At 22.9% G+C, this 14,058-nt stretch overlaps 4 protein-coding genes across 4 annotated transcripts, besides 31 other annotated features; 2 read left to right on the top strand and 2 right to left on the bottom strand.

Annotated features, from left to right (window-relative positions):
• Positions 1-56: 56 nt before the first annotated feature.
• Positions 57-89: a sequence feature (AT_rich).
• A 54-nt stretch (positions 90-143) lies between these two features.
• Positions 144-700: a repeat region.
• A 13-nt stretch (positions 701-713) lies between these two features.
• Positions 714-755: a sequence feature (AT_rich).
• Positions 756-775: 20 nt separating this feature from the next.
• EDI_128250 (uncharacterized protein) lies at positions 776-5,032 on the bottom strand (the record flags this gene model as incomplete). Its single annotated transcript, XM_001741559.1, has 1 exon — positions 776-5,032. The coding sequence occupies one exon, from the start codon at positions 5,030-5,032 to the stop codon at positions 776-778; it is 4,257 nt and encodes a 1,418-aa protein (XP_001741611.1).
• Positions 2,394-2,415: a sequence feature (AT_rich).
• Positions 2,885-2,912: a sequence feature (AT_rich).
• Positions 3,956-4,041: a sequence feature (AT_rich).
• Positions 4,320-4,341: a sequence feature (AT_rich).
• Positions 5,033-5,084: 52 nt separating the features above from the next.
• Positions 5,085-5,162: a sequence feature (AT_rich).
• A 193-nt stretch (positions 5,163-5,355) lies between these two features.
• Positions 5,356-5,952, top strand: EDI_128260 (RAC GTPase, putative; the record flags this gene model as incomplete). The annotated part of the gene is made up of 1 exon (XM_001741560.1): positions 5,356-5,952. The coding sequence occupies one exon, from the start codon at positions 5,356-5,358 to the stop codon at positions 5,950-5,952; it is 597 nt and encodes a 198-aa protein (XP_001741612.1).
• Positions 5,948-5,990: a sequence feature (AT_rich).
• Positions 5,991-6,269: 279 nt separating this feature from the next.
• Positions 6,270-6,310: a microsatellite.
• Positions 6,311-6,318: 8 nt separating this feature from the next.
• EDI_128270 (uncharacterized protein) lies at positions 6,319-6,681 on the top strand (the record flags this gene model as incomplete). The annotated part of the gene is made up of 2 exons (XM_001741561.1): positions 6,319-6,410; positions 6,471-6,681. 2 exons carry the CDS (start codon positions 6,319-6,321, stop codon positions 6,679-6,681), a joined length of 303 nt encoding a protein of 100 aa, XP_001741613.1.
• Positions 6,422-6,469: a sequence feature (AT_rich).
• Positions 6,682-6,792: 111 nt separating the features above from the next.
• EDI_128280 (System N amino acid transporter, putative) lies at positions 6,793-8,892 on the bottom strand (the record flags this gene model as incomplete). Its single annotated transcript, XM_001741562.1, has 1 exon — positions 6,793-8,892. The coding sequence occupies one exon, from the start codon at positions 8,890-8,892 to the stop codon at positions 6,793-6,795; it is 2,100 nt and encodes a 699-aa protein (XP_001741614.1).
• Positions 8,893-9,034: 142 nt separating this feature from the next.
• Positions 9,035-9,082: a microsatellite.
• Positions 9,083-9,256: 174 nt separating this feature from the next.
• Positions 9,257-9,350: a microsatellite.
• Positions 9,351-9,364: 14 nt separating this feature from the next.
• Positions 9,365-9,440: a sequence feature (AT_rich).
• A 351-nt stretch (positions 9,441-9,791) lies between these two features.
• Positions 9,792-9,812: a sequence feature (AT_rich).
• A 148-nt stretch (positions 9,813-9,960) lies between these two features.
• Positions 9,961-9,999: a sequence feature (AT_rich).
• A 31-nt stretch (positions 10,000-10,030) lies between these two features.
• Positions 10,031-10,098: a sequence feature (AT_rich).
• Positions 10,099-11,377: a repeat region.
• Positions 11,378-11,549: 172 nt separating this feature from the next.
• Positions 11,550-11,606: a sequence feature (AT_rich).
• Positions 11,607-11,689: 83 nt separating this feature from the next.
• Positions 11,690-11,856: a microsatellite.
• Positions 11,836-11,972: a microsatellite.
• Positions 11,973-12,073: 101 nt separating this feature from the next.
• Positions 12,074-12,098: a sequence feature (AT_rich).
• Positions 12,099-12,221: 123 nt separating this feature from the next.
• Positions 12,222-12,266: a sequence feature (AT_rich).
• Positions 12,267-12,655: 389 nt separating this feature from the next.
• Positions 12,656-12,724: a microsatellite.
• Positions 12,725-12,783: 59 nt separating this feature from the next.
• Positions 12,784-12,837: a sequence feature (AT_rich).
• Positions 12,838-12,969: 132 nt separating this feature from the next.
• Positions 12,970-12,990: a sequence feature (AT_rich).
• Positions 12,991-13,027: 37 nt separating this feature from the next.
• Positions 13,028-13,081: a sequence feature (AT_rich).
• A 340-nt stretch (positions 13,082-13,421) lies between these two features.
• Positions 13,422-13,470: a sequence feature (AT_rich).
• Positions 13,471-13,583: 113 nt separating this feature from the next.
• Positions 13,584-13,696: a microsatellite.
• A 33-nt stretch (positions 13,697-13,729) lies between these two features.
• Positions 13,730-13,850: a microsatellite.
• Positions 13,813-13,935: a microsatellite.
• Positions 13,936-14,058: the final 123 nt, after the last annotated feature.

Genomic DNA, 14,058 nt, shown 5'->3' on the forward strand with positions numbered 1-14,058 from the left:
GATAGAATACTCATTCTTTATTTCTTGTTTTATACGATGGTTCTTTTCTTTATCTGTTTATTTTTAATGATAATTTAAAAATAAAATAAGAAGATAATCAAAAGAAGAAAAAATAACAATATTAAAAATGTTTCAAGTAAAACAAAAATTAATTAATTAAGTGATAATAGAATTGGTATCTATTATTCCTGGATCACTGGAGATTAATCTTGTCAATGAGTCTTCGTCAAGTATTTCTACGAGTGTATTCTATTATTGTAGAAGCAACGTTTCATAACATCCATCATATTCTTAATTACAAGGTTTTTAATATCTTTTATGATGTTAATTTCGATTTTTATTTCTTTAATTAATTTAATACTTCCTACATTTACTAATTAATTTATTGAAATTATTACTACAATCATTTTGACATCTTTTAATTTCTCTATTTTTATTAACATATTCTTCATTTCTTTATACATATTTCTTTTATTCAAATACCCTCCATTAATATTGTGATCTGCCACAATAGTCATATCAAATAATAAATCATTTTTATCTTTTTATTTATTACATATATATATGGTATTTTATGATATTATCAATCATTTTTGATATATTTATTTGTTCAATATCATAGTGATGTCATTGTATTAGAACATTATTTCATATGTTGATTTCTTATATTATTTATTCCTTGTATATTTCTTAATAACCCCGCCCCTATGATGATATAATGAAATAAAAACATTAAGAAAAAAATTTAATAAAAAGTCAGTTAATTGATTTTCTTTTAGTTCTTATTCTCTCCATAGAAATTTCTTGTACATAAAGGACAGTCATGTCTTCCAGTTGACCTAAACCAACCATAAATGCATTGTTTATGAAATTTTTTTCTACAACATTTACAAGCGACATTAGGGATAGTTGTAGTTCTGAGATAGAACAATGAATAACAAATAGGACAAGTGTCAGAATTATCGAATTGACGATCCAATTGTTGTTTCCATAACAAACAAGCATCGATAATTCCCAAATCTCTTGTCATTAAATTCATAGTGAGCATTCTTTTATATAAATGGCTTTTTGCTTCAGAGACACCAACTTTATTAGAAGCGACATTAACAGTAATCATATCAAGAGGATAAGTAGAAGGGAAAATTAATTGAGATTCAAAAACAAGTTCATCATTTTTATAAATAACAGTAACTGCTTTACCATCTAATTGAAGTTTAAGAATAAAGTCATCAGTTTCTTTCCAACTTAATATTTTTTGAACTTCTTCTTGTAAAATAAATGGACAAATATTTCTTTCAAAGAATTTCTTTACCATTTTAGGAGCATTTTTTCTTAATGAAAGACACCATTGTCTAACAACATTAGGGAATGATTGAACAATAACAAACATACAGTATGAAGCTAATATATTTAAAATTTGATTTTCATTTTGTTTAGTAAGAAGTTGATTTTCATTTTCGTCTTCACCATTAATAAAAGAGTGAAGTAAAGATAATACTGATGAAAGAGTTAAAGGGACATGTTGATCAGGTAAAAGAGTATACAAATTGTTAATAAATAATTCAAAGTGATGTACTTGTAAATAGGCAACAATCCATGAACGATATTCGGTAGAAGAGTCCTTAATTTTTCTTAACATTCCAAGAATGAACACAATTAAAGTAATTTTATTTAATGTATTAAAATGACTAAATGATTCAGTTGCTTTATCTAAGTATTCTTCTAATGAAGGAGATAATGGATGATATTTTTGTTGTTCTTTATCATCAAAATCAATGAAAACTTCATCTGATTTAAAGTTCATTGAAGCACCAATAAGATAACCAGCACAAATTTTAATAATGATAGAGTCTTTTCCTTTAAGAATTTTAAATAATTCAGGAATATATTTTATCATAGAACCTGACATGAAATCAATTTCTGTTAATAAATCAGTTTGAAGTAATAATTCTGAAATTAATTGAGTATTTGATTTATTGATAATTGAATTTACAATAAAATCTATTAAAGATATTTTAAAACTTAATTGAATTCCTTCTGATTCTGAAGTTAATAATTTAGATGGTAATGAATGAGTAATTAATATTTGTGATACTTGTAAAGCTCCACGTTTCATTAAATTAGAACTTACTGAAGAGTTTAATATTTGTAATAAAAATTGATATATTAAACTTAATGATTCTTCATTTTCTAATGATTCAAAACATAACGAACAAGACGATGAAAAAATATAATGAAGAATATGTAAAAATGGAAGTTCTAATTCAGAAGTAATTTCTAACGAAAAGATATATTTAAATACCATCTTTAAATGAGTTGGAAAGAATATTAATGGATATAAAATTGATAATTCTTTTAATCCTTGAGGATCTGGTTTAGCATTAACCATAAAGAATTTTTTAATTATAATATTAACTTTCTTCTCTAACCAATCAATGTGTAATGGTGAAAGATATGTTGATAAAAAGAATCTAACTGAATAAGATGTCGAAGAGTCAAAGAAATGAGCTAAATATTCAATGCCTTCTTTTGATAAGTTAATCCAAGAAGAAAGTTGATTAATAATATGGAAAATTAAATACTGCTCAATTTCATTTTTTTTGAATAGGTATTGAAGAAGTATTAATTGTTGTAAATGTGGAATTTCAACAGAAATTCTATTTGTTAATTTTTGATAAGAATCAAATAACCAATATTCAATATATTCATCATCTCCTTTTATTTCTTCATTATTTAAATGATATAACTTAATTAATAAAGAAAGTGTATTATTATAATGTGGATATTCATTTGAATTAATTAATGGCATTGGAATTAATAGCGGTGATTTAATATTTTGTGCGTATGAAGGAATTAATGGAATAAATGACGATAATGGAAGAAGTAATTTAATATCATTAATTAATAAATTACGAAGTGGAGGAATTACAGATGTTAATGAAATACAAAATGAAGTACAATTAGGAGATAATAAAAGTGATTTAATCATTTCATGAATTGGTTCAATTCCAATATAAGAAATAAAAGAAGGGAGTAATTTTAATAAAATAGTTCTAATAGGTTGATGGATTGGAAGAAAAAGATCAGGAGAAGTAACTGAGTTAATAATATGCAATAATAATTCATTGCTATTTATTGTTGATTTAATTAAGTAATTAATCAAATCAACATTTAAAAGAACTTGAAGATGATCAATTGAATTAGTAAATAAAAGTTCTGTTAATTGTTGTGGAGTTAATAAACGAGGAGAAATAGAAACAATTGACTGAACAATATCTTTAGAAGATTTAAATGAATGAAGTAATAATTGAATAAGAGGAATAATTTGAAGAACAACCGTTTGAATAAAATGTTTTTCTTTTAATTTATTAATAAACAGACGAAGATAATTTAAATGATTTAATGCATAATGTTTTGGGAATAAATTAAAGAACATTTGATTTAATAAATTACCAATAGAAGTAGATGGTTCAAAAGAAATACTTTGAATGAGAAGGTCTTCCATTTTAATAACATAAGATAAAAACTCATCATTAATTTCAATAGTATCATAAATGATATCAAATTCATTAATATTTTCTTCTATTGTCAACATAAAAATATGTTGGAATTGTCTTATAATCATTTGATGAACTTCTTCAGTTGCTGGATATTTTTGAAGAATAAAAGTGATTAAATCAATTTCTTTATCATTAAAGAAATGATCGTTTTCATTTCTATCAATAATTGTTTTTAATAAATCATATGAAAACCCTTGTGTAAATTCATTTTTAATACACTTATCTACTATAAATTTCATACAATTTAAATGTATTAAATATTCTTTTTCTTCACTTCTTCTTAAATGTGTTACTGTTGAACTTAATACTCCTTGAATTTCTTTGGTTTCATTTAGTTTTGTTAAGAATACTCCCATTGATGAATATCCTGAATCTGTTGTAATTGATCCTGGATCATTTAATAATAATTTCATTATTTCTATTAATTCATTTATATTTGTATATTTAAAATATTTAATACTTTCAAAATAATGTAAAATAACAACTGCTCTTTGTGGTCCTCTTATATGACTATCTCCTATAGCTTTAAATATTCCTTCAATATATTCTTTTTCTAATTTGTTTTCTTTAATAAATGGAAGAAATCTTTTGAGTGTTGGAAAGACATAAAGTGATCCAAGACATGCTGTTGAAATATATTGAATAGTGTTATTATAAAATTCTTTGTTAAATATTGCTCCATTTTCTAATAACGAATTTATACATAAAAATAATTGTTTTGAATATTTTGAAAATGGTTGTAATTCATTAACTGTTTTGATTATTATATTTTTTAATAAATCAAATCGTTCCATTACAATAAAACTGCACGTTGTTAATGCTGCATCAATACTTGAAAAATATACTTCATTTGTAATAGATCCGTATGATTCTATTAATGATTTAACTGAATTTTCTAAATGTGTTTTACCATATGAAGAAAGTTTATTAATATTAATGTTTGGTAATATTGTGGCAAGACATCCCATTCTTGAAATTATATCATACTCATTACTTGAAACTAAACGAAGTATTTGGCTAAGATTATTGGTAATAACTTTTTGTCTTCCTTCGAATGAAAGAATGTTTAACGCTTTCTTTGCTGATTCACTTACTTCTTTTACTGAGTCATGACAACACAAAAGCCACCATGGAATAATCTCACTTATACAAAAACTAATCATATTTTTCCCTTGGGGAGATTGTAATATCCCATCTGACAAACAAATAAAAAGATTAAGTCTAACGTTTGATGATTTATGTGTTGATAATAATGTAAATATATTAGAAAAATGTAAAGAAAAGGCTTGTTGTTCTTTTTTGGTTGGAATAAATGATACCAATAATATGTTTTTCTTTAGTTCATCTAATGTTTTTATTATTGTTGTTTCATTAGATTTTTGGAACTTCTTCAATAAAAATAGTGTTTCATCATTTAAAATACTGCTGGCACTTATCATTTCCTGATATTTATTGTTTAACAAGCTACTCATATGTTTACTTCCATTTTTTAGTTTTTTTTCTTTTAAGAGATTGAAGTTTGACTATTAAATAATTCTTTTTACATATTTTTTATTATTATATTTTACTATTTTTATACAAAAATCTTTTTATGTTTTTTATCTCAAAATTTATTCTTCATTACAATTTAATATACAAGATACTCTTTTTATGTTATATATAACTCAAAACTATTCAAAAAATGATTTAGACCAGATAAAAATAGTAACTCATCCAACTGAAAAAGGGCGTGAAAAGAGGAAAAAAAATGAACAAAACAAAAAAAAAATGAACTGTAACTATAAACCCAGAAAGCATGAGCGACTCTGTTAAATTAGTTGTAGTTGGTGATGGTACTGTAGGAAAAACTTGTATGTTGATGTGTTATACATCGAATGATTTTCCAAGTGATTATGTTCCGACTGTATTTGATAATTATGTGGCAAATGTTACGATTGATAAAGAAACAATTTCATTAGGACTTTGGGACACTGCTGGACAAGAAGAATTTGATTCATTACGGCCATTATCTTATCCAGGAACAGATATTTTCCTTCTTTGTTTTGCTGTGATTTATGAACCATCCTTTCAAAATTTAAAAGAAAAATGGCAACCAGAAGTTAAACAGCATTGTCCAAGTGCTGCTTTAATGATGGTTGGAACTAAAATCGATTTAAGGGATAACGCTGCTGAAGTAAAGAAAATTACTGACCAAGGTCTTCAAGTTATCTCTCCTGAGAAAGGTCAACAAATGGCTACTGAATTAAATTGTGTTAAATATATGGAATGTTCTGCTTTAACTAGAAAGGGACTAAAAGAAGTCTTTGAGACTGCTGTTAAATATGTTTTAGAAAACAATGCTGCTGCACCACCTCCTGAAAAAAAAGACAAAAAGAAATGTGTTCTTCTTTAATTTTTACATTATTTTCTAATACTTTTTTATTTTTATTTGACTCTTCTTTCTGTGTTAAAAGTATTTATTAATTATTATGAAATAGTTAAAGGATCTTGTGAGTAGAAAAGAAACAATCTGAGAAAGATATTTAAGTAAATTGAAAGAATAAATCATAAAGAAAGTAATCTTATCTTCTAGCAAGCCATCCCATGAAAGCAAAGAATGCAACAACTAACATAGCAGCAATAATAAGACAAAATATGAGAAGGAAGAAGTCGAACATTGTATCGAGAGAATAACTTTTCAAGATTATCTTAATGAATAGGAGTTCCAACAAAAAAAAAAGAAAAATAAAAAATAAAAAACTAAAAAAAAATTATTTGAATGGCAAGTGTTAATAAAGAAACATTACAAACTCAATTAGAACATATGCAATTAAAATACGTAGGAACAGGTCATCCTGATATTTCAAAATAGTTTATTTCACTTATATATATTTTTTGAATTTGAATAAATTTATTTTATTAATATTTTAGTGAATGGATTTGTAATCAACAACGTGATAGTTATGCTTCTTATATTGGTCATCACTCATTGATGGCTTATATTGCTGTTGCTGAGAATCAAAGTATTGGAAGAACTAGATACCAATTTCTTGAAAGGATGTGTGACCCATGTGGTAAGCCACCACCTGAAAAAAATGGTATAGTTATCACAGAGGAAGATATGAAATCATTTTGTAATTGATTGAATTTTAAGAAAATGTTTTTAAAAATAGATAGTAAATCAACTAATACTTTCTTATAAACATATTTTAAAATCAAAAGATAAGGTGATAAGATTAATAAAAATCAATTTTTATTTATTCACTTCACCTAATATTGTTCCAACTACTGATAAAATACATAAAACCAGACAACAAAACATTGCTGTTCCAAAAACAAAATACCTCCAAATAGGAACAGGAGCATCTGGTAATTTCATCCATTTCTTTCTATTTTTCATAATATCAACTTCGTCATTATCATCTTCTGGTGATATTGGGAAATCTGAATTGTTACTTTCGTTTTGTGAGGGATGATTTTGTATTTCTTCTTTAATCTCATTTAATTCAATTTCAGGTTGTCCTTCTGCAGGAGTATTAATAGTAACAATGACATCAGCAACACCTTCATTCTTTTGAGCCTCAGCTTTTGATAAAGCAGCTTCAATATCATGCTGAGTGAATTTTTGATTTCCATCAACAACTTTATTATAAATAATATTATCAATAACTGACAATTTTCTGAAATTAGGATCACCAAATTTCTCAACTCTTGGCCATAACATAATAATACTTAATGGACAAACATAAACTACAAATATAGAGAAAATTGCAGAAGCAATAGAGAAAATAACACCAATATTAGTAACAAAACAAGCACATAAAGTCGTAACAAATAAAATAGAACATCTAATAATAAAGATAATAACTCTTCCATTCCATAATTGACAAATTTTCCATTTTTTTGGTATATATCTCAAGATACCAGCACAAGTAGAAAAAGTTAAAGCAGGATAAGACATTAATACTAAAATGATCATCAACATTCTACAAACAATAATTAACCAATCTTTATCTGAACTATTTGGATTTGAAAAATCATTTAAAACATTAGATGAAACTTTATCAAAACTTACATGTCCACTTACTGCCATAAATACAAAAAAGAATGAACATGTTAATACAGCAATACAAACAGCACCTTGTAATGAAGATAATTTAACTTTCTTTGACATACCTTTTGTTCCAACATAAATAGGAGGAATTGAAGAATGAATTTGAAAATTAGCTGTAATGAAAGGAGCCATTGTGAAAAAGTCCATAACACCACTTGGCCACCATTTATCTTTAAAAGTAGGGAAATTACCATCACTTCCATTTGAAGATTTTCCTTTAGCACCACAATAAATAGCTTTAATCATAACAGTAAATGTAACAAATACAGCAACGATGATTGATAATACTGAAATTCTATTAAGGAATTTTACTGACTTAGGAATAATAAATGGGAAATTTAAACAAACAGCTACAAGAATTAATAAAATATAATGCCATCCACATGCTATTCCAGCAGTTCTTTGAGGATTTCCATAACATTCATCAATAGTATTATCCCATTGATCTCTTGTAGTAAGGTCTTGAATAATACCAAATAAATATTGAGTAACAATTACTTGATAACTCATTAAAATACATAAATTAAATAATGTATTACAAATATCTACTAAACATGCTAATACTTTTCCAAATATTAATGATAATAATTCTCCCATTGTTCCTGCTCCTGTTAAATAAATAGCTCTATTATAATAATACCATGTATAAATAAAATAAACAATTGTTGCTAAACTCCATAATACAAATCCAACTATTCCCATTTTATAACATGCTTGACTTAATGATAAAATACCTGCTCCAACTAATGTATTTGTAAGATTAAATCCTAATGATATTGAACTTGTTATTAATGTTTTCCATGCAGATGGTGTTCGTTTTAATTTTCCATCTTCATTTCTTTTAAACTCTTTCTTTTGACATAATAATTCTTGAAAATTTCTTGCAATTAAATCTTCTACTGTAAATCCTTTTTTTGCTTTGACTTTTTTTAATTTTTTAACTTGACTTACTCGATCTTCATCTGTTGGTTCTGTAGTTTCATTCTTTGTTGATATTTTTGGTTCATATGCTATTTCTTCTCCATTTTCTCTTTTGATTTCATTTTCACTTTTAGAATTAGAATCTCCTCCTTTTCTATCAATAAATTCAACATCTAAATCAACTGATTCTTCTTCATTAGGAAAGTCATGATATCCATCTTCAATAAATCTTTCTGAGTATTCTTCAAAATCTCCTTTTTCTAATGTTTTAGATAATGTTTCATTGTCTAAATTACTCCTGATAACTGCTTTAGACATTATTTTTTATTGTTTATTTTCTTGTTCTTTAAAACAGTTCTACTTTGTCTCTATGTATTATTCTGTTTTGTTCCACTTATTCTACCTTAGATTATTCTATTTATTTCAAATTTTCATTCATCTAATTCAGAGTTAACTCTGCTTTTGTTCTTCTTTCTTTTTTTATTTTTTGAACTTTTTCTTTTTTTTTGAAGCATCTGCACATGGTTTGGATTGGAACTCTTCATCTTCTTCTTTTTGAATACTCTTTCTTTTTAATTTATTAACATCAAATCCCATTCAATCCCTTTTGATCTCTTCTTCCCTTTCTTTCATTAATTCATTCTTTTTCTATAAAAAACTAAAAGAACTTTCATTTTCTTCTTTTTTATTCTTTTTTTTTGTTTTGATATTTTATTGAACTGTTTTTTTTATGTTTTTATTATTATGATTTTATTTTTATTCCTTTTTTTACTCTTTTCCACTGTTTCTGTTTTAAAAAACAAAATTAAAATTAAGTATAATATTTAATTTTTAAAATTTTATTAAAATTTTATTAGTTTTATTTTGTTATTTGATGGAGTATTAATATTTCTATAGTAAAAAATTTCTTCTATTAGTAAGTAATAGAACTATAAAATTTCTTGGAGTTAAAAATAGTTAGTATTAATATTTGTTTTCATAAAAATGAGGTTTTATTTTTTCATTTAATCTTTTGTTGTTCTTTTTATCTTTGCCTTGGTTAACAAATTGAAGTAATGTACTGATGTACAGTGTTTCTTTTACACATCTTTCTTTCATAAGTTTAGTCAATTTAAATAACTACAAACAATTTCTGCAAATACTAATAACTGTTTTCATTACTGTTTATAATAATTTCAATATTTAAATTCCACGAAAAACAAAGTACTTTTTGTATGAAAATTATATTTTAATAAAAAGGTTATTTAAATAGATCTAATTTGTTTCTATTTCATTGTTGATTAGCCAATTTCCTTTTATTAAATTCATAACAAATCGTTTCACAAAACTTGAGTTACAGGAATAATTTTTTTAAATGTTCATAAATATTCAACTAAATCATTAAGGTTTATTTACATAAAAATAAATAATTTAAGAATAAATTATCAGTAGAACAGAGTATTTTAATAATAGCTACAAAATTATTATTATAATCTTTTTAAAGATAATGTTTATATGATATTTTAATTAGTAATACAATATTTTTATTCATTCATTTTCTTTTTTATTGCCACGTTTGATTTCTATAAATTATTTATAATAAGTGGTATAAAAGTAAATGTATTTAATAATTTCATTTGAATTACAATGATTCGTTGTGGTGTGAAATATTTTGGATGTTATTTTCCACAAAGTGAATTTGTTATTCTTTTATATGAAAATAAACTTGAATACAATATGATTTTGTTTTATATTTTTCTTTATAAACTGAATATTATTTTTATATCCAAACCTAGGCAAACGACAATTATCTATTTGGTTATATAAACAAATGCATATTTTGGATATTTAATATCAGGTTTCATCATTTCTTCTATTCTTCCTTTTGATTTTAATGAAAATAAAAATGATTTTGGATCATTTATATAATTATCAAATTTATCAATTTTCACATTAACATATCCTCCAAATTTATTTCCGTCTTCATCTTCAATAATAATTATTATATGTTCTTTATTCTTTTATTAAATATTGATTAAATACTCATGAATTAACATTCAAAATCATCAATATCTGAATCAAATATTATATTGGATACTTTTCTATTTGTCCATTCTTCTAGTTGTTTCATTTCTTACATTGTAGTCATTCCTTTCATTATTCTTAATCTTTCTTCTTCTTGTTTCTTTCTTTCTTTCTTTTTCTTCTTCCTCTCAAAATAATCACTGTAATATGTTTCCCATTCTTCTTTCTTTTTGTTAAATGATTCTGTGATTTTATCACTTTCTTCTGGTGTTCTGAATAGTTTATCTTTCATTATTGCTTTTTCAATTGAAATGATTTTATTGATTAATTTATTTCGTGTTTTACCTAGTATTTCTTCATCTTTATTACATTCTTCTATTATTTTCTTCATTTGATTCTTTATTATTTCTATTCTTTTAATTGTTTCTTGACTTTTTTCTATTATTATTTTTCTTCTTCTTTCTGTTTCATCAATTCTGTCAAATATTCCTTCTCCTCTTTTAATAGCTTCTGAATATGTTTCATCTGGTTTTATTTCAAATATTTCATTTTTAATACATCCTAAATAATATTAATACTGTTTAGTAGTATCATCAATTGATTGTTGAATATTTGGAATTGTTTCTACTTCTTCTTTAAAGAAATGAGTGTTCTTATTTATTAACTCTTCCATTTTATTTAAATTTGATGGTTGTATGGTTTTAAAGTAAAAAATAGAATGAAGTAAAATAAACTTTGAAAAAATATCATTTTCTATTATATTTATACTGTAATTTATATATTTTTATCTTTTTTATTTATATTGGTAGAATATTCTTTTTTATAGTTGTTAGCTTTTTTATATTTTGGTATGATATTTTGAATGACAATGAAATATTTCAAATTCATTAAATTTGTCATTATGTTATTTTATTCATCCTATCTTCTTGGGCTATCAAATAACATAAAGACTTCTTGTTCTAAAGAGTCAGTTAATAAATTAAAATGTTTTTATGATTTAGTTATATTGTATTTAACTTAAATAAAATCTCCTTTTAATATTCATTTTAAGTCATTGATTTTGTAATGAGTGAACAAATAAATATTCATTTAAGAAGATGAATGATTAAATACATTATATAATGAATTATAGAATGATTTAATTATCATTAATACTTAATATAACATATTGAAATATATTGAATATTATTAAGAGAGAATAGGATAAATAAAACATTATAAAATAACAAAATATAGAAATAGGTTTTGATTTAATGAAATTAATAAATTAATATACTAATTCTAAATTATCAATTATTATTTTATTATTAACAAATGAATAATTAAATATAAAACAATATATTAACATCAATAAAATGAATGATTTGATAATCATTTAAGTTATTTTTTTAATTTACAAACTGTATTATTAAAATCAGATAATTTACAATGAATAATAAATATAATGCAATTATTAATATCTATATTGTTTTTTAGTCACTTTATAACGATATTCAATATAAATTATTATTTAATTTAATGAGATATGGATCAACGAGTGACTTGATAAATCAATAAAACAATGTATATCATTAACATCAAAAATATGATGATATGTATTGATATTAATAATAACTTTATTTGTCATGATTTTGTAATGTATGTAATATATTTGTTAAATTAATTTTCTTATTATCATAATTTATTAACATGTTACATCTCTAAATGAACAACAACTACCATTATGAATATTTTTATGAAACGATGGGTCACGAAATTATGGATTTTATTCGTATTCATCTTTATATTATTATAATGATTTGTGATGTTGTTAATTATTTCTTAATTGTTGTATAAATGTAATGAATGTCAAAATTGTTTGATTAAAATATGGTGTTTATGTTTGATAGATCATTGAAATGAATTATCGTGTTGCAAATTAATTCTTGTTAAATGATTAAAAGGTAAAAAATAGTAGATAATACAATTAGATGAAAATATTTGTGATTAAATATGAGAATAACATATTTGTATATTATTAGTTATATCTTTCTACTTCGATATCTGTATTAAATGAATATATCTGTTGATGAAATTGAAATAAAATAAAATAAATATAAAAAGAAAATGATAAAAGAAAGAATAAAGAAAATAATAAGAAAATAAATATAATGATTAATGATAAAATTAATGAGTTATTATCATGAATGAAAGTTGAAGATGAACATTAAATTCATTATTATTAATTATAATTGTTTAATTTATAATACATATTAAATAGTCATTCTTCATTCTGTATTATTGTGTTGATGTTTAAATTATTCAATTTGTTATTATCATATCATCATTTCATTGAAACTTCTTATTTATTATCTTTTTATTTGTTTCATCATTTAACTCTTGTTTGATATGATAATATAAATAATTTAAATTGTACTTTATCATCATTCATCATTGATAATCATCTGTGATATAATTTAATTTTCATATCAATAATTATATCATTTAAATAAATAAATAATAACATCTAATAACATATCATTATGACATCTCATCAATGTGATAAATAAAATGTAATATTTACACATTAATAACAATAAGATTGATATTCATATTTATATAATCATTGTTATTCATAACTAACATTATAAATTTGAATTAACATAGTGCTCTTCTTTATTACATTTCATAATGATATTTTCATATTAAAATAGAATTGAAGGTAAATGAAATGAAATAAAGAATAATATAAAATGAACAGAATTATGAATAAATATACTCAACAAATCAAGATACAACATACTCAATACAACAAGAAGTTACAAAGTGACGACTGATTGTTATAGAATTATTATTTTACCTACTTTTTATTTTATTTTATATTTTATAATTTTAAGAGAAAATAATATAAAACAGAATAATCTAATATGCAAAAATATAATACACTATTTTCAATTGATCATTTTATTTAAATGCATAATTTCTTCGCTTATTTTGGTTCCCATTAATTTTCATATTTCATTATCTTATTTTCATTTTTATTATATTTTTATATTTATATCTATTTTCTCTTTATATTTATTATTATTTTATTTATGTTATATTATTTTTATTATTATTTCATTTATATATTTTATTTATTATATATCATTTCTTTTCTCTTATTATTTCTTTATATTTGTTATTATTTATTTAATTTTTATATCTTTTATCTATATCATATGAAATTAATATTTATTATTTATCATATATTATATACTAATCATATAACATCTATAACTGATTATATAATAAACACTAATAATAAATAATACATATAAATAAAAATCATATAAATAAAAATGAATAAAATAATTTATATCAATAAAATAATGTTAAATATTTTGTATCAATAAATTAAACACTTTTTATTACATATTTCTAATTTCTATAATAAAAAATACATCCATTATTTCATCACTCTTTTTATCATTTATTATTTCATTTTGAATTATTCCTTTT

Source organism: Entamoeba dispar, genomic scaffold (assembly GCF_000209125.1).
Source record: "Entamoeba dispar SAW760 scf_1105229463797 genomic scaffold, whole genome shotgun sequence".
Classification (NCBI taxonomy): domain Eukaryota; phylum Evosea; order Mastigamoebida; family Endamoebidae; genus Entamoeba; species Entamoeba dispar.